At 41.7% G+C, this 19,998-nt stretch overlaps 2 gene segments (V, D, J or C); both read left to right on the top strand.

Annotated features, from left to right (window-relative positions):
• The first annotated feature begins 11,958 nt into the window (after positions 1–11,958).
• On the top strand, positions 11,959–12,552 carry LOC117522180. The segment is given in 2 exon segments: positions 11,959–12,089; positions 12,180–12,552. Coding segments are annotated over 2 exon segments (405 nt in total).
• Positions 12,553–12,938: 386 nt separating this feature from the next.
• On the top strand, positions 12,939–17,525 carry LOC117521330. The segment is given in 3 exon segments: positions 12,939–13,111; positions 13,200–13,564; positions 17,466–17,525. Coding segments are annotated over 3 exon segments (471 nt in total).
• The last annotated feature ends 2,473 nt before the right edge of the window (positions 17,526–19,998 follow it).

Raw genomic sequence — 19,998 nt, 5'->3', positions numbered from 1 at the left:
CTAGAAGCTCTGAAATGCAATCTGGGACTATTCCAGACAATAAACTGCAGTGAGTGCAGCATCCATTTAGTGAGGAAAAACCCAACTTTCCTTATTCAAATTTATTCCAGTAGTATTCTGCTCTTACTAGGATGCAGCAGTTTTCTAGTTTAGCAGAAAGATCTGGAGGAAATCACTGAAGAAATTAACAAACTGAAAATATGGTTTTACCGAAACAAACCGTCATTAAACTTAATTAAAACAGGGATGAAATGGAGGAGTAAGAGTCACTAGGTGTTCACAGGAAACATTTATTTATTTTCATAGTTGGTTTTATCTTTTCTGGTGTGTTTTGTTTCATCAGGTTCTTTTTATGTCTTTCTCTAAAATTATTAGTTATTATTACTATTATTGTTATTAATATATGCTGAGATGCGAACAGCTTAATGCTAACTTTAACATTGAAAATGCCATAGACATGCTAACGTGTTAGCGTCGGTCCCGTTTTTAAGTTATAAAATACATCTATCAACTGTTTCAGAAGACCATAACAGGTCAGTTTAACATAAAAAAAAAGGTAAATATTACTCACAGACATATGCTCTTTGGGGTTGTAGCGGGGAAAAATTAAGATAAAGCGAAATAAAACAATGAGTCAACGAAGCAGCAGGTCGAAGCACTGCGTTGATCTGCGAATCACTACTTTGATTGGTTCAAGGTTAAAAGCAAAGCCGGGCTGCAGAAAAATTGGTTACAGACCCGCTGCAGGGTGTGAAATCAATGTAGAGAAATGATCAGTTTCCTGACAAACACCCCCAAAAACAACAGCCACTCTGAAGGACCAATAAGGGAATCATTAAGCAAAAAGGTTATTGATGTCTTGTTGTCTTGGGTCTTGTTCACGAGTGAGGGACGGATGGAGCGTGAGATCGATAGACGGATCGGTGCAGCATCTGCAGTGATGCGGTCACTGTATCGGAACGTCGTGGTGAAGAGAGAGCTGAGTAGGGGGCAAAGCTCTCGATTTACCGATCGATCTACGTTCCGATCCTCACCTATGGTCATGAGATTTGGCTCATGACCGAAAGAACGAGATCGCGAGTACAAGCGGCCGAGATGAGTTTCCTCCGCAGGGTGGCTGGGCGCTCCCTTAGAGATAGGGTGAGGAGCTTGTTCACTCGGGAGGAGCTCGAGTCGAGCCGCTGCTCCTCCATGTCGAAAGGAGTCAGTTGAGGTGGCTCGGGCATCTTTTCTGGATGCCCCCTGGACGCCTCGCTGGAGAGGTGTTCTGGGCACGTCCCACTGGGAGGAGGCCCCGGGGAAGACCCAGGATACGCTGGAGGGACTACATCTCTCAGCTGGCTTGGGAACGCCTTGGGGTTCCCTCGGAGGAGCTGGAGGAGGTGTGTGTGGATCGGGAGGTCTGGGCGGCTTTGCTTGAGCTGCTGCCCCCGCGACCCGACTCTGGATAAAGCAGAAGAAAATGGATGGATGGATGGATGGATGGATATTGATGTTGGTGGATCGAATCATTTCTTAACAGTACCAAAAGGGACGGTTCTCGATACCCATCCCTAAACCTGACCAACCCAGACAGCAAGCGGACAGGCAAAAGAGGTAAGAAAACAAAAAAGAAAAATTCCCTCTGATGATTTGAGGAAGAAACAGAATTCAAAAAAGTCTAAATTGTTCTCCAAATGTTTTGTAACCAAATCGGGGAGGCTGCCTGTGGGGCTCATGTCTCTGGCCTGTTGATTCTGTTATGGGTGTGTGTTCAAACACACTCAAAATTGACCCCAAAATACAAACAGACAAACATAAAAGGTCGATGCAGAAGCCAAAGTGATTTATTTTCCAAAAACAATATCCCACGGTGCAAACAAGCGTTCAAAAATGAGTCCAACAAAAGGCTGAGGGAGCAAAGTCCAAAAAACAGAAACACTGTACAAGAACCAACACCAGCAAACACAGAAACAGTCAATCTGGATCAGGACAAAATACTTACAGAGAGGAACAGAACCTAGGAGAGCTGGAACCACAGTGAACCTACAGGCACTGACCTGAGGACAGGTGAGGACTTAAATACAAACACACTCAAACAACAGGTGTGTCTAAATAGGGGAAGGAGGAGGAGCCAGTAGAGGAACTGACTGAACAAAATGGAGGACAGGTGTGTGAAAGGTCAAAGGTCAAGTGACACCATACAAATAAAAGGTGAACAGAAACTAAACAGACATCTGCAGGTGAGTAGAACATCATAAAGATAATGAATGCAAAGTACAACAGGTGAAGTAACAAAACCAACACAAAACTCAGAGTAAATCAGGTGCCAGAGTGAGAGAACAAACATAACAATAGCAGGAGGTGATCAGAACATAAAGACGAGAAGAACTAAAGCAGAAAACCAAAGTGACATAAGACAGACAGGTGAGTATGCAGGGGTGGAACATGGGGGACCCTGATCAGACAAGTATCAATGAACCCACACAGAAAATAACACTAAAAGACAACACGAACAAATAGTGAAAATAATAATATTAACAGAATACATAGAGCACAAAATAACAGCTAAAAGTGCACAGACAAGCACACCCACAACAGATGTTTTGGATCAGAGTCAGACTGTAGTCTGGGGTCTTTTGATGTCAAATTCAGGGCCACTTCTAAAATATTACAAATATATATATATATATATTTTTTTTAAATGCCTGTTTGTGTAAAATGTGGTGGGGTTTTTTTTGGGGGGGGGCGCTCAGAGGGGGTCTCGCCTGGGGGGTAATTCAGTGTAGAACCGCCACTGTGCTTGACCCAAAATATATAAACGTACCAAACGGCAAATGTCAGCTCTCCCCAGTTTCTCTGTGATTGAAGCCACACACACACACACACACACACACACACACACACACACACACACACACACACACACACACACACACACACACACACTGAGGCCACTTGGCTATTCATACACAGAATGTCTGAGAATGTGAACCTTATCAGCTGAGCTAACTTCTGCTTAGAGAAATAAGCGGAGCACAGTAGTGTATTTTTAATTAGCTGACCGTCCTTGAAGAGGAACGGAGCGACCATGTTGAAACCAGTTGCAGCCAGTTCTGTTTTGACTCTGTCAGAAAAACCTATAATCATGTCTTATCTGTATGGAGACACTCTAAAATAATCTATGCTTGCTTTTTCACCATCTTATGTGGTTGAGAAAATAAAAAGGCGAGGAGGGAGAGAGAGGTCAGGGAGAAGGTACTGAGCGTTCGAGCTATTGTCTCCCTCCTCACTGCGAGAAAGAATTACAGTCTCACTGTCTGGTTCTTCTCTGTGTCTGTTTGGCTTGTTTCGTTTCAACAGGTTTGACCCGAACAGTTTGTTTGTTCATTTTTTGCAACTTTATTTAAAAAAAACTAATAAATCACACATCCATAAATATTCACAGCCTTTGCTCAACAATTTGTTGATGCACCTTTGGCAGCAATTCCAAGTCTTCTTGAATATGATGTCACAAGCTTGGTGCACCTACCTTTGTGCAGTTTGGTCCATTCCTCTTTGCAGCACCTGTCAAGCTCCATCAGGTTGGACGGAGATATTTATTGTATTTGGAGTCGAGCTCATCGTCTGAACCCAACATCTAATGATAAGTCGATATAGTAATTTTTCTGAAAGGTCTCATATGAACAGCAAGTCAATGAAGTGAAACTAAAATTGAACTAATGGGGTTGGAACTTGAGGAGCAGCATCTTGAACCAAATGAAGAAGAATTCTGATACTTGTGTGCAGCAAGTCAGAAAATAAAAAATTAGAATAATCAATTCAAAATCAATACAATAGTAGGAACTGTCAGGAATTGGACTTTGTGTGTTATGTGTTTGGTTTACTTTTGTTATCTGTCTCTTGCACTGCCTTTCTGCTTGGGTTTTCTCTGTCCTGCTCTTTCTTGTCCTCTCTCTGTCTCTCTTGGTTCTTCATGGTGGGTGTTTCCCTCTGTCTGGCCACACCATGGTTCTGGAAGTTTCCTCACACCTGTTCTTGATTTGCTGCTCATCACCTGGGTGCTTTATAAGCCTCACCTGATCGATGTGCCTTGTGCCTCTTTCTAGCTCTGTTCTTCGTGTTTATTGCCTTGACTGCCTCAGAACAGAGCTAGCCATTTTGCTGTGGCTTGAATTCAGAGTTTGGGGGTCGTCTCACAAACTGTCTGCGGCCCTTGGACCCAAAAAGAACAATTTTACTCTATCAGTCCACAAAATATTCCTCCATTTCTCCTTAGGCCAGTTGATGTGTTCTTGATGTGCCCCCTGGCGGTTCGTGCTGTGGATGGCAGAAAATTGGGCCCAAGTGAATTTCACACTCTGTCGGCTTCACATGAATGTTCCTGATAATCATTTAGAACTAATCAGTTTCGATATTTTTGACAAAATGACTCATTCCATAATTCTGGGGTGCCCCCAGTTCCCTGGTTACGTCACAAACCCAATCTAGACTGGTCCCTGGGTAGGATAGAGTCCTGTGGACCCGCTTGTAACAATTCCTGTCCGATGAAGCCTGTTGTCTGTTCTAGTATAAATAATTTAGATCTAGAGAGGGTTCCATCCTATTACCACAATCTCATGGAAGTCTTCAATCAAGCTAAAGCTAAGCAGCTTCTGCCCCACCGCAAACACAGATGCGCCATAGACCTCCTCCCTGGGGCAGCGCGCCCCCGGGAGAAGGTATTTTTGCTCTCGGCACCGGAACGCTTAGCCATGAATACTTATATACAGGAGTCTCTTGTGGCTGACTTGATCCGTGCCTTCTTTGTGGAAAAGAAAGACAAGACCCTCCATCCCTGTATAGATTATCGGGGCCTCAGTGACATCATGTTTAACAACAGATATCCTCTGTCCCTAATCTCTTCGGCATTCGAGTTGTTAGAAGGAGCTAAAGTTTTTACCAAGTTGGACGTACGGAGCGCGTACCACTTGGTTCGTATTTGTGCAGGGAATGAGTGGAAGACCGCCTTCAGCGCATCCACTGGCCATGATGAGTATCTGGTGATGCCTTTTGGACTTACTAACGCACCCGCGGTGTTTCAAAACCTTGTTAATGACGTGCTACGCGAGTTCCTCAATAAGTGTGTCTTTGTGTACCTTGATGACATACTATAGACTCGGTTCTACAGACTCTGTTACAAAGCAGTTTGTTTGTAAAAGCAGAGAAATGTGATTTCCACCGCTCCACCGTGTCGTTCTTGGGGTTCGTGATTTCAGAGAGGGAAATCCAGATGGATCTGGCCAATGTTACTGTGGTTCATGACTGGGAGGTTCCTGCCTGTCGTAAAGATGTGCAGAGGTTCCTTGGTTTTGCTCATTCTTATTGTAAATTTATTCGCAATTATAGTACCATAGCTGCTACACTGCATAATGTCACCTCCTCACTACGTTCTTTTGTTTGGACCCCAGATGGCGAGAAGCCATTTCGGAATCTAAAACATTGTTTTACAACAGCCCCCGTGTTGCCCCTTCCTGACCCCACCCGGCAGTTCATGGTTGAAGTCGATGCATCAGACATTGGTATCAGGGCTATCCTCTCTCAATCTAGAGCTAGTGAGAATAAATTTCATATCTGTGCTTACCTGTGCAAGAAACTCACTGCGGCTGAGCAGAATTACAGCATCGGAGACCGCGAACTACTAGCGGTAAAAGTGGCCTTGGAGGAGTGGTGCCACTGGCTGGAGGGGGCACAGTTGCCTTTTTAGTCTGGACAGACCATAAAAATCTAGCATACCTTTGTATGGCTAAACGGCTCAACTAGGGTTGGGTATCGAGAACCGGTTCTTTTCAGGTATTGTTAAGAAACTATTCAATCCACCATATCAATAGTCTTTTTGCTTAACAATTCCCTTATCGGTCCTTCAGAGTGGCCGTTGTTTTTGATGGTGTTTGTCGGGAAAATGATGATTTACAGCGGCTCTGTCATCAACCGCTTCTACAGCACGGCCCCACTTTGAAACGTGAGCCACTGAAGCATTGTTTCAATCCACTGGCTAGTTGGTTCTTTGTTTTATTTCGCTTTATCTTAATTTTTCCTTAAAAAATCAAAATCTACAACAGACCCAAACAATGACCCCACACTTCTGTCTTTGAACATCTTGCCCCCTGCTGGAAACTCTTGTTTACTACATGGCTTCAAGAACAGATGCAAGCTGGGAGCAGCCACAAAACACAGCTCTCTACCAAGCATAATGCTCCGGTCAGGCGGAGGTCTTGGAAAATAAAGCCATGCTGACTTATGGTTTTGATTTATAAATAACATTGATACTGATAGAATAACTCCATTAATGTCAATTCTGTCATTTGTACAAAGTTAAAATATAACATATATCTTTTAATGTTGAATAATGCACCAATTCTGAGGTTCTGTAACAAACACAGACAGATCGCAAAGGATTCTGGGTAAAATGTTCCTCTGCTAAACACTGATTGGTTCAGTCAATCATTAAGTAAACCAACACAATGTGACGTGTGTCATGTGTTGGTGTTTACAGATAAATGTGCTTTTGTAAAATATTCCATTGTTTTATTTGTAAAAACAGGCATTTTTATGGAGCCCTGGAAGTGTCATCGCAAAATGTTTTGCATGTGGAGAGAATTTTATGTTTTATCTTATCTTTATGACCTATTTCTCACACAATATTGTCATGTCTTGCTTGCCTCTACTGGTGGTTGGCTCTCACTGCGGTATTGTATCACTTCCTGTTCCGGAGCACAGCGGTGTTTTTCTGTATCTGTTAGCTGTTTAATCTGTGCAGTTAGATTGATCTAGTTATCTAGATTACGATTTGTTTCCCAGTGTAATCTTTACGTGCCTTAACTAAAGCACTCCTTCTGCTGAATCACCTCTAAATTATTTACACATTATTCACTTTGCGTGTTTTTAGGAATCCGCTAGCTTAGCGTAGCTACTAGCTCTTAGCCGATTTAGCATGGCGGCTTCTCCTGTCTCTCCCGCACTTTTCTGCTCTGGGTGTGAAATGTTTAGTTATTCCTCGGCCTCCTTTAGCAGTAACGGTACTTGTAATAAGTGTAGCTTATTCGTAGCTTTGGAGGCCAGGCTGGGCGAATTGGAGACTCGGCTCCGCACCGTGGAAAATTCTACAGCTAGCCAGGCCCCTGTAGTCGGTGCGGACCAAGGTAGCTTAGCCGCCGTTAGTTTCCCTCTGGCAGATCCCGAGCAGCCGGGAAAGCAGGCTGACTGGGTGACTGTGAGGAGGAAGCGTAGCCCTAAACAGAAGCCCCGTGTACACCGCCAACCCGTACACATCTCTAACCGTTTTTCCCCACTCGACGACACACCCGCCGAGGATCAAACTCTGGTTATTGGCGACTCTGTTTTGCGAAATGTGAAGTTAGCGACACCAGCAACCATAGTCAATTGTCTTCCGGGGGCCAGAGCAGGAGACACTGAAGGAAATTTGAAACTGCTGGCTAAGGCTAAGCGTAAATTTGGTAAGATTGTAATTCACGTCAGCAGTAATGACACCCGGTTACGCCAATCGGAGGTCACTAAAATTAACATTAAATCGGTGTGTAACTTTGCAAAAACAATGTCGGACTCTGTAGTTTTCTCTGGGCCCCTCCCCAATCAGACCGGGAGTGACATGTTTAGCCGCATGTTCTCCTTGAATTGCTGGCTGTCTGAGTGGTGTCCAAAAAATGAGGTGGGCTTCATAGATAATTGGCAAAGCTTCTGGGGAAAACCTGGTCTTGTTAGGAGAGACGGCATCCATCCCACTTTGGATGGAGCAGCTCTCATTTCTAGAAATCTGGCCAATTTTCTTAAATCCTCCAAACCGTGACTATCCAGGGTTGGGACCAGGAAGCAGAGTTGTAGTCCTACACACCTCTCTGCAGCTTCTCTCCCCCTGCCATCCCCTCATTACCCCATCCCCGTAGAGACGGTGCCTGCTCCCAGACTACCAATAACCAGCAAAAATCTATTTAAGCATAAAAATTCAAAAAGAAAAAATAATATAGCACCTTCAACTGCACCACAGACTAAAACAGTTAAATGTGGTCTATTAAACATTAGGTCTCTCTCTTCTAAGTCCCTGTTGGTAAATGATATAATAATTGATCAACATATTGATTTATTCTGCCTTACAGAAACCTGGTTACAGCAGGATGAATATGTTAGTTTAAATGAGTCAACACCCCCGAGTCACACTAACTGTCAGAATGCTCGTAGCACGGGCCGGGGCGGAGGATTAGCAGCAATCTTCCATTCCAGCTTATTAATTAATCAAAAACCCAAGCAGAGCTTTAATTCATTTGAAAGGTTGACTCTTAGTCTTGTCCATCCAAATTGGAAGTCCCAAAAACCAGTTTTATTTGTTATTATCTATCGTCCACCTGGTCGTTACTGTGAGTTTCTCTGTGAATTTCAGACCTTTTGTCTGACTTAGTGCTTAGCTCAGATAAGATAATTATAGTGGGCGATTTTAACATCCACACAGATGCTGAGAATGACAGCCTCAACACTGCATTTAATCTATTATTAGACTCTATTGGCTTTGCTCAAAAAGTAAATGAGTCCACCCACCACTTTAATCATATCTTAGATCTTGTTCTGACTTATGGTATGGAAATAGAAGACTTAACAGTATTCCCTGAAAACTCCCTTCTGTCTGATCATTTCTTAATAACATTTACATTTACTCTGATGGACTACCCAGCAGTGGGGAATAAGTTTCATTACACTAGAAGTCTTTCAGAAAGCGCTGTAACTAGGTTTAAGGATATGATTCCTTCTTTATGTTCTCTAATGCCATATACCAACACAGTGCAGAGTAGCTACCTAAACTCTGTAAGTGAGATAGAGTATCTCGTCAATAGTTTTACATCCTCATTGAAGACAACTTTGGATGCTGTAGCTCCTCTAAAAAAGAGAGCTTTAAATCAGAAGTGCCTGACTCCGTGGTATAACTCACAAACTCGTAGCTTAAAGCAGATAACCCGTAAGTTGGAGAGGAAATGGCATCTCACTAATTTAGAAGATCTTCACTTAGCCTGGAAAAAGAGTCTGTTGCTCTATAAAAAAAGCCCTCCGTAAAGCTAGGACATCTTTCTACTCATCACTAATTGAAGAAAATAAGAACAACCCCAGGTTTCTTTTCAGCACTGTAGCAAGGCTGACAAAGAGTCAGAGCTCTATTGAGCTGAGTATTCCATTAACTTTAACTAGTAATGAATTCATGACTTTCTTTGCTAACAAAATTTTAACTATTAGAGAAAAAATTACTCATAACCATCCCAAAGACGTATCGTTATCTTTGGCTGCTTTCAGTGATGCCGGTATTTGGTTAGACTCTTTCTCTCCGATTGTTCTGTCTGAGTTATTTTCATTAGTTACTTCATCCAAACCATCAACATGTTTATTAGACCCCATTCCTACCAGGCTGCTCAAGGAAGCCCTACCATTATTTAATGCTTCGATCTTAAATATGATCAATCTATCTTTGTTAGTTGGCTATGTACCACAGGCTTTTAAGGTGGCAGTAATTAAACCATTACTTAAAAAGCCATCACTTGACCCAGCTATCTTAGCTAATTATAGGCCAATCTCCAACCTTCCTTTTCTCTCAAAAATTCTTGAAAGGGTAGTTGTAAAACAGCTAACTGATCATCTGCAGAGGAATGGTCTATTTGAAGACTTTCAGTCAGGTTTTAGAATTCATCATAGTACAGAAACAGCATTAGTGAAGGTTACAAATGATCTTCTTATGGCCTCGGACAGTGGACTCATCTCTGTGCTTGTTCTGTTAGATCTCAGTGCTGCTTTTGATACTGTTGACCATAAAATTTTATTACAGAGATTAGAGCATGCCATAGGTATTAAAGGCACTGCACTGCGGTGGTTTGAATCATATTTGTCTAATAGATTACAATTTGTTCATGTAAATGGGGAATCGTCTTCACAGACTAAAGTTAATTTTGGAGTTCCACAAGGTTCTGTGCTAGGACCAATTTTATTCACTTTATACATGCTTCCCTTAGGCAGTATTATTAGACGGTATTGCTTAAATTTTCATTGTTACGCAGATGATACCCAGCTTTATCTATCCATGAAGCCAGAGGACACACACCAATTAGCTAAACTGCAGGATTGTCTTACAGACATAAAGACATGGATGACCTCTAATTTCCTGCTTTTAAACTCAGATAAAACTGAAGTTATTGTACTTGGCCCCACAAATCTTAGAAACATGGTGTCTAACCAGATCCTTACTCTGGATGGCATTACCCTGACCTCTAGTAATACTGTGAGAAATCTTGGAGTCATTTTTGATCAGGATATGTCATTCAAAGCGCATATTAAACAAATATGTAGGACTGCTTTTTTGCATTTACGCAATATCTCTAAAATCAGAAAGGTCTTGTCTCAGAGTGATGCTGAAAAACTAATTCATGCATTTATTTCCTCTAGGCTGGACTATTGTAATTCGTTATTATCAGGTTGTCCTAAAAGTTCCCTAAAAAACCTTCAGTTAATTCAAAATGCTGCAGCTAGAGTACTGACGGGGACTAGAAGGAGAGAGCATATCTCACCCATATTGGCCTCTCTTCATTGGCTTCCTGTTAATTCTAGAATAGAATTTTAAATTCTTCTTCTTACTTATAAGGTTTTGAATAATCAGGTCCCATCTTATCTTAGGGACCTCATAGTACCATATCACCCCAATAGAGCGCTTCGCTCTCAGACTGCAGGCTTACTTGTAGTTCCTAGGGTTTGTAAGAGTAGAATGGGAGGCAGAGCCTTCAGCTTTCAGGCTCCTCTCCTGTGGAACCAGCTCCCAATTCAGATCAGGGAGACAGACACCCTCTCTACTTTTAAGATTAGGCTTAAAACTTTCCTTTTTGCTAAAGCTTATAGTTAGGGCTGGATCAGGTGACCCTGAACCATCCCTTAGTTATGCTGCTATAGACGTAGACTGCTGGGGGGTTCCCATGATGCACTGTTTCTTTCTCTTTTTGCTCTGTATGCACCACTCTGCATTTAATCATTAGTGATCGATCTCTGCTCCCCTCCACAGCATGTCTTTTTCCTGGTTCTCTCCCTCAGCCCCAACCAGTCCCAGCAGAAGACTGCCCCTCCCTGAGCCTGGTTCTGCTGGAGGTTTCTTCCTGTTAAAAGGGAGTTTTTCCTTCCCACTGTAGCCAAGTGCTTGCTCACAGGGGGTCGTTTTGACCGTTGGGGTTTTACATAATTATTGTATGGCCTTGCCTTACAATATAAAGCGCCTTGGGGCAACTGTTTGTTGTGATTTGGCGCTATATAAATAAAATTGATTGAATTGAATTGAATGTGCTCTCATGAATTTAATGTTTTATGATGTTGTGCACACATTTTATTATATTGTAAAACGTGCACTCAATATTGTCTTGACATAAATGTTGGCTATTCATATTATTGACGTTTCAAATCCCACAAAACCTTGGAGAGTTCGCCGCGCTGCGAGATCTCAGTAACATTGAGATCTGCATTGAGATGCTCTGATCACGCTACACTTTAACCGCTGCACACACAACACCATTAACATCGCAACATAAAACTATTTTTATATTGTGCCTAAAACTCTCGTGAATATATTCTCTGGGTTTATAGATGTTGTTATTGTGTTTATTTTATGTAAACATGCGAGAATCACAGTCTGTCTCTCCGTTATTTTCAGTGGGAGCTGCTGTGAGCTACAATCACTTCCTGATCATGTCGTTCTGGGGGAAAGTGAAGTTTGCTCTTTACTGTCTTGATTATTGTTCTTTACAACACTGATTGTCTTCTTTGTTCCAGACTAATATATATGTCTGAAATTCGGTTTGCGTTGATTAAATTCCACGCAGATTAAACGTGACACAGATTATTTGTTAAAGTTGTTTTAGCAAGTCACCGTGGTTACACCTGATCACCAAACGCTGTGGGAGGGGCATGAAGGGATGAAAGGAGGAGCCAAAGTGTCAGCCAAGAAAAGACTCAAACTGCACGAGTGCTGTTTCACACCAAAGAGGACTTTGTCTTGAAGATGATGTCAGCGCACTTCACTTTGTTTCTGATCACACTGACAGGTAGGTGACATCATCAATAACCAATAATCACCATGAACATTCATCACCAACAACATCTGGACCATCAAGAGACACTTTTGTGTCCTTCAGGTGTCAGCTGTGAAGAACTCACTGCAGTCCACCATCAAGAGGGCACTTTAGAAGGCAGTACTGCTACTCTGGAGTACAAATACCACAAAACTGCTACTGCTGGTGATGAATTTTACTGGTATCGACAATATCCAGGAAAACCACCAGAGCTTCTCCTGTTCATCTCAGGTTCGAGCAGAACAAGAGCAGCAGAGTCTGTGAAATCAGACAAAAGGTTCTCAACTAAACTGTCTGAAGATAAACGTGGTGTGTATTTGGAGATCAGCAGTACTGCAGTGACAGACTCTGCTGTGTACTACTGTGCTGTGAGGCCCACAGTGACACAAAACACTCAGTCTGTGGACAAAAACCTCACTCAGTGACAAACAGCGCCACCAAGTGGACACAAAGCATCACTATGGACTCTTTTGACCAAAGAACTCAAATGGTGACACAAAGTAGATCCAGTTTACTGTGGTGTGCCACAGGGGTCAATCCGAGGGTCTCAGTACAATTTAAATGTTGTCTGTCACATCATTTGGCAACACAACATTCTCCCTTTTGCTGATGACATCCTGTTCTATCTTTCTGTACTGATGGCAGTCGCTCTGTTTTTCTCACAAACTTTGTGTTCACAGCTGCAGTTCTCCTACCAGGGTTCCACCAATCACACATTTTCCTTCAATAACGACTGTTATTCAAATTCCAAAACAGTACTGATTCTCATTGGCTCCAACATTAACACAATATAAAGTGCTTAACAACAACCACTAGAGGGAGCCACAGACTGTTTGCCATCAGTGGATGATGTCATGTTGACGGTTCACCAACAGATGATGTAGATGAAGGTCCAGATGGTTCAGAGTCTCAGTGTTCTTCCTCTCTCTCCTCCCCTCTCACTGCAGACATGAAACACTGGCTGACAAACATCCTGATTCTGACTCTCTGGCTCGGTAACTCTTTAAACCTACTGATTGTTCTCCTTTAATCAATCATTTTTATTGATTCATCTCTTCCTCTGCATGTTCTGTTCTTGTCCAGAGTGTAAAGGAGAAGACAGAGTGATCCAGCGCACAGCAGATGTCATTGCTGCTGAAGGACAGCACGTCACACTTCAATGTTCCTTCGAAACCAGCAACACAAATCTTGGTTTGTTCTGGTACCAACAAGAACTAAATGGTTCTCCAAAGTTTATGCTGAGACGTTTCAGTTTTGGAGGAGGACAAAATGCTGCAGAGTTCAACAAAGAGAGATTTGATGCTGAAGTCAACAAGACATCAGTTGATCTGAAGATCCAGAAGCTGCAGCTGCGAGACTCTGCTGTGTACTACTGTGCTCTGCAGCCCACAGTGACAGCAAGCAGCAAAAGAGAGGACAAAAACACTACACCACTAGAGGGAGTCAATGTGCAAAAACACTACACAACCACCACTAAATCAAATCAAATAAATTTTATTTATATAGCGCCAAATCACAGCGAAGCGCTCTATTGGGGTGATATGGTACTATGAGGTCCCTAAGATAAGATGGGACCTGATTATTCAAAACCTTATAAGTAAGAAGAAGAATTTTAAATTCTATTCTAGAATTAACAGGAAGCCAATGAAGAGAGGCCAATATGGGTGAGATATGCTCTCTCCTTCTAGTCCCCGTCAGTACTCTAGCTGCAGAATTTTGAATTAACTGAAGGCTTTTCAGGGAACTTTTAGGACAACCTGATAATAATGAATTACAATAGTCCAGCCTAGAGGAAATAAATGCATGAATTAGTTTTTCAGCATCACTCTGAGACAAGACCTTTCTAATTTTAGAGATATTGCGTAAATGCAAAAAAGCAGTCTTACATATTTTCTTAATATGCACATTGAAGGACATATCCTGATCAAAAATTACTCCAAGATTTCTCACAGTATTACTAGAGGTCAGGGTAATGCCATCCAGAGTAAGGATCTGGTTAGACACCATGTTTCTAAGATTTTTGGGGCCAAGTACAATAACTTCAGTTTTACCTGAGTTTAAAAGCAGGAAATTAGAGGTCATCCATGTCTTTATGTCTGTAAGACAATCCTGCAGTTTAGCTAATTGGTGTGTGTCCTCTGGCTTCATGGATAGATAAAACTGGGTATCATCTGCGTAACAATGAAAATTTAAGCAATACCGTCTAATAATACTGCCTAAGGGAAGCATGTATAAAGTGAATAAAATTGGTCCTAACACAGAACTTTGTGGAACTCCATAATTAACCTTAGTCTGTGAAGAAGATTCCCCATTTACATGAACAAATTGTAATCTATTAGATAAATATGATTCAAACCACCGCAGCGCAGTGCCTTTAATACCTATGGCATGCTCTAATTGCTGTAATAAAATTTTATGGTCAACAGTATCAAAAGCAGCACTGAGGTTTAACAGAACAAGCACAGAGATGAGTCCACTGTCTGAGGCCATAAGAAGATCATTTGTAACCTTCACTAATGCTGTTTCTGTACTATGATGAATTCTAAAACCTGACTGAAACTCTTCAAATAGACCATTCCTCTGCAGATGATCAGTTAGCTGTTTTACAACTACCCTTTCAAGAATTTTTGAGAGAAAAGGAAGGTTGGAGATTGGCCTATAATTAGCTAAGATAGCTGGGTCAAGTGATGGCTTTTTAAGTAATGGTTTAATTACTGCCACCTTAAAAGCCTGTGGTACATAGCCAACTAACAAAGATAGATTGATCATATTTAAGATCGAAGCATTAATTAATGGTAGGGCTTCCTTGAGCAGCCTAGTAGAAATGGGGTCTAATAGTAACATGTTGATGGTTTGGAGGAAGTAACTAATGAAAATAACTCAGACAGAACAATCGGAGAGAAAGAGTCTAACCAAATACCGGCATCACTGAAAGCAGCCAAAGATAACGATATGTCTTTGGGATGGTTATGAGTAATTTTTTCTCTAATAGTTAAAATTTTATTAGCAAAGAAAGTCATGAAGTCATTGCTAGTTAAAGTTAAAGGAATACTCAGCTCATTAGAGCTCTGACTCTTTGTCAGCCTGGCTACAGTGCTGAAAAGAAACCTGGGGTTGTTCTTATTTTCTTCAATTAGTGATGAGTAGAAAGATGTCCTAGCTTTACGGAGGGCTTTTTTATAGAGCAACAGACTCTTTTTCCAGGCTAAGTGAAGATCTTCTAAATTAGTGAGACGCCATTTCCTCTCCAACTTACGGGTTATCTGCTTTAAGCTGCGAGTTTGTGAGTTATACCACGGAGTCAGGCACTTCTGATTTAAGGCTCTCTTTTTCAGAGGCACTACAACATCCAAAGTTGTCTTCAATGAGGATGTAAAACTATTGACGAGATACTCTATCTCACTTACAGAGTTTAGGTAGCTACTCTGCTCTGTGTTGGTATATGGCATTAGAGAACATAAAGAAGGAATCATATCCTTAAACCTAGTTACAGCGCTTTCTGAAAGACTTCTAGTGTAATGAAACTTATTCCCCACTGCTGGGTAGTCCATCAGAGTAAATGTAAATGTTATTAAGAAATGATCAGACAGAAGGGAGTTTTCAGGGAATACTGTTAAGTCTTCTATTTCCATACCATAAGTCAGAACAAGATATAAGATATGATTAAAGTGGTGGGTGGACTCATTTACATTTTGAGCAAAGCCAACTGAGTCTAACAATAGATTAAATGCAGTGTTGAGGCTGTCATTCTCAGCATCTGTGTGGATGTTAAAATCGCCCACTATAATTATCTTATCTGAGCTAAGCACTAAGTCAGACAAAAGGTCTGAAAATTCACAGAGAAACTCACAGTAACGACCAGGTGGACAATAGATAATAACAAATAAAACTGGTTTTTGGGACTTCCAATTTGGATGGACAAGACTAAGAGTCAAGCTTTCAAATGAATTAAAGCTCTGTCTGGGTTTTTGATTAATTAATAAGCTGGAATGGAAGATTGCTGCTAATCCTCCGCCTCGGCCCGTGCTACGAGCATTCTGGCAGTTAGTGTGACTCGGGGGTGTTGACTCATTTAAACTAACATATTCTAGAGGGAGACAGGAGCATCAGAGTTGTGTTTGAAGTGTTTCATGGTGTGGAGTCATGCTTGAGGAAGAGTGTAACAGTGTGTTGGAGGTTAAGTGAGTGTCTGACAGGGTGATGAGTGTTAAATTGAACATTGAAGGGGTCATGATGAATGTCATCACTGCATAGGGGGACTGATGCATTTTATTGAACACAGTCCTTCCACATTTAGAGGAGACTAAAACGTCTGCACATCTTATATTTACTGATTTTTGAGATATCGTTTCAGTAAATGAGGTAACTGAAACTCTGAGTCAGTCACCATGGTAACAGACTCTGAACATAACCTCCTCACTGGCAGATTTACTATAAGAAACCCTGAGTCTCTAGCTGTCTCCTCCCACATGAAGAAAGCTGTTAGACATGGATTGCCCATTCATTCAAAATCCACTTGATATCGAGGCGCAACTTCTTCAAAATGCTTTACGCTGTGAGAGACTCTTCTGATCCCGGTTAGATGTCCTGTCATTTCCAGAGGAAAATCTGTTTGAACGCTACCGTTTTTCATCAAACAGCATAATTTATCTTGATAACATTCTCCGACCATACATCACCAACCCGCTCACATCACAGCAAATTGTCTGCATCGTGCTACATTTTTGTTTTTGCCAATGGCAGTTTTCTCTACAACTTTGGAGATGCAGAGCATTTTGGAAGGTCAGTGTGTAGAGCTGTAAGGAAAGTCACACTTGGACTGAAACGCCTGTTGGCCATGATGGTGGTGGTGTTCCCCGGACACAAACATCACAGAGGAATTCCACAGGACTGCAGGTGACTGATGTAGAAATCAGATCTTCTACTTGGTGAAATTCTGATACACATTCTGAGATCTCAGAGTGGAGTCAGCAGATCAATTAGCTGTCATTTTACAAATTCCTAGTACTGCACCTTCAGAACATGAAGGGGACTATGTGACTAGAAAATCCTTTCACAGCATCAGTGTCCAGGTATATGATCTACACCTTAAAAAAATATCTACATGATCATGTATACATTGCAATACAATGAACTCATGTTATTCTCTGCACTGTGAAGATCGTATGTGATGCAGCCTACATGATTACAAATGTAGAAGCCAAGTGGCCAGGCTCTGTACATGATTCCCGGATCTACAGGGAGTGTAGCCTGAGCAACAGAGCTGCACGTGGTCAGGAAGCTAAAGCCTTGTACAAATGTTCTTTGTCTCCCTTTTTAAATGCACTAATGTGTCTTCTATAATTACAGGAGAGTTTGATGGCTACCTCCTGGGGGATCGAGGATATCCATGCCAGCCCTCTCTATTGACCCCTGAGCCCCAACAATGTTTTAATGTGGCCCACTGCAGGACTAGAGCCCGGGTTGAGATGGCCATAGGCATACTCAAATCCTGGTTCCAGTGCCTGCAGAAGCTCAGGGTCACCACAGATAGGCCATGTGACATCATTGTAGCATGTGTTCTCCATAATATTGCAACTATTGGAGGAGAGCAACACCCCACCGTACAATTAATGACCCTGAGGATGATCATCCCATCCAGCCTGCAGATGTCCAGGATGGAAGGGCTGTAAGGGACCTAATTATCAGAAATCACTTTTGATCAAAACAGTCAAATGAAGACAAAGTCACATGTGATTTGGTTCTTCTTTATTCCCTACAAGTACAAAAGCAACAGATTCTAAATCTAGTTCCAACCATTAATATATTTCACATATTCATCTGTTTCACCATGACAATGGCCCCACCTCAACTGGCGTTCCAGTAACAGCATCTCAAGGTCTGTTTTGCAAGTCTGGCGATCCAGGTCGACCATTTCTTTTTCATTTTTTGAACAGTCTTCAAGAGGTGCACTCTGTACCACTCCTTTGTAACTGGAACACATACAGACGAAATCTCACTGGGTCAAGCTGTGCTCTGGATGTTGATGGACCCTGCTCCTGCTGATGCCCTGCTGTGTTCTGTTGAAGGTGAAGAATGTGCTGGTTGTTTGTCCACTGTCTATGCTCATCACGTCACTGTACATATCAAACTCCAATTTCCACTCAAGACTGTAAGGGAATGTGAGTGGGTAGAACACTGCCAGTAGTCATTCATAAGATCAAGACACACTTCAGTGGGCCTCTCTGGATCTCCCCCCGTGGCAGCAGACAGCGTTTCATCATCCTCCTCCTGTGATTCAGTGAGAGACACTGTTTCAGAAAACTCTGAACTACATCTGAGGCAAGATCTGAGTATGGAATAGGCCAACTTACAGCTGCAGGCTGTTCAGTTGTGTCAGTCAGCTGAACTGGGCAGATGACACCATCTACAACTGTTGGGTGGGTGGATATTAATCAAACTTTATTTCAGACACTATTGGTCCATATAAAAATTTAGAAAATAAAATGACAGACAAGATATATAGAAATAGGGAGTACATACCTCTTTAAACACTGTCGTCCATACAGAGACATTCTCCAGTGTCTCCAATAACAAGAGGTGTATCTGATGCTGCTCTTTTGTGGCCTTATTAAAACAACAGTTATTTCATTTTTAGAGTCCTCCAGTCACAATAAAAACTTGTTCACAAGATTTCTGATCACAGCATTTAGAGTTGGAACATTATTTTGCACAAACAGCTGGCTGGCACCCGTCCAACGAGGGACCTTCAACAGGATCCGTACTGCATCATTATATGCCACTTGTAACTTCTGAATCTTGGCCTGACTATAACTGCACCACAAGTGGGCAGTATACAGAGATGTACAAAGTAACTTTAACAAAATCGGAACACGTGTGGAATTTACGTGCCACCATGTTATACACTTTACAATACTGTCTCTGTATATCATCATCACATAGGTCATTTTTAGTCATATTTTGACCTTGTTTATAACAGTTAATACATTGTTGGGCAGTGTGAAGAGGGGAAATGTCTTTGTTCTACCCTCCTTTGTCCTAACAACCATTACCTCTGTCTTTTTTGGGTTGAACTTAATGTCAGATTGTTAACCATATTCTGTGCAAACTCTGAGCTGCAGGCCAGCAGAGCAGGGAGACACGATGACTAAATCATCGGCATAAAGGAGCCGGTCTCCCACCACACAGCCAGTTTTACAGTCTTTAAGTCTTTTTGAAAGCTCATCCATGTACAGGTTAAAAATTACAGGGGACAAACTCCCACCCTGTCTAACCCTGTTTGTCACTAGGAAAGGATCTGATGTTATATTTCTCCATCTTACTTGTATGGTTTGATTTATATTCCAGAAATGCAGTACTTGAATCAAATAAGGAGGAACCCCTCTATCTTACAATTTCATGAATAGTTTGCAATGATTAATACGGTCAGAAGCCTTAGAAGCATCCAAGAAACACAAAAACATAGTGGAGTTCTGTCTGCTGTATTTTCTTTCTGCCTCTTTCAAAGCACGGATACACAAATCAGAGCCATGTTTACTTTTAAAACCAAATTGTTCATCAGAGGTGACTACATATTGTTCAAGTCTGTCTAAAAGGATTCTTTAAGACTTTTGACAACACACTTGCTCATGCAATGGGCCTCTAGTTTTCTATACTAGATATTTTTCCTGTTTTATCTTTAATTACTGGAACCAGTAAAACTGCTGGGCAGTGTACCACATGCACTAACATTCCAGGGCACAGGGCAAGTAAAACAGACACTTCACATGTTCAGCCGTCATCTGATCAGGACCACAAGATTTATTTAAAACCAGTTTCCCAGTTGCACTGCTGACTTCCTCAGCCCCAATAACCACATTATCAAAGGAAATAGAGCCAATAT

The sequence above is a fragment of the Thalassophryne amazonica genome, chromosome 12 (genome assembly GCF_902500255.1).
Source record: "Thalassophryne amazonica chromosome 12, fThaAma1.1, whole genome shotgun sequence".
In the NCBI taxonomy this organism is placed as follows: domain Eukaryota; kingdom Metazoa; phylum Chordata; class Actinopteri; order Batrachoidiformes; family Batrachoididae; genus Thalassophryne; species Thalassophryne amazonica.
This window is presented reverse-complemented; position numbering and strand designations above follow the sequence as displayed.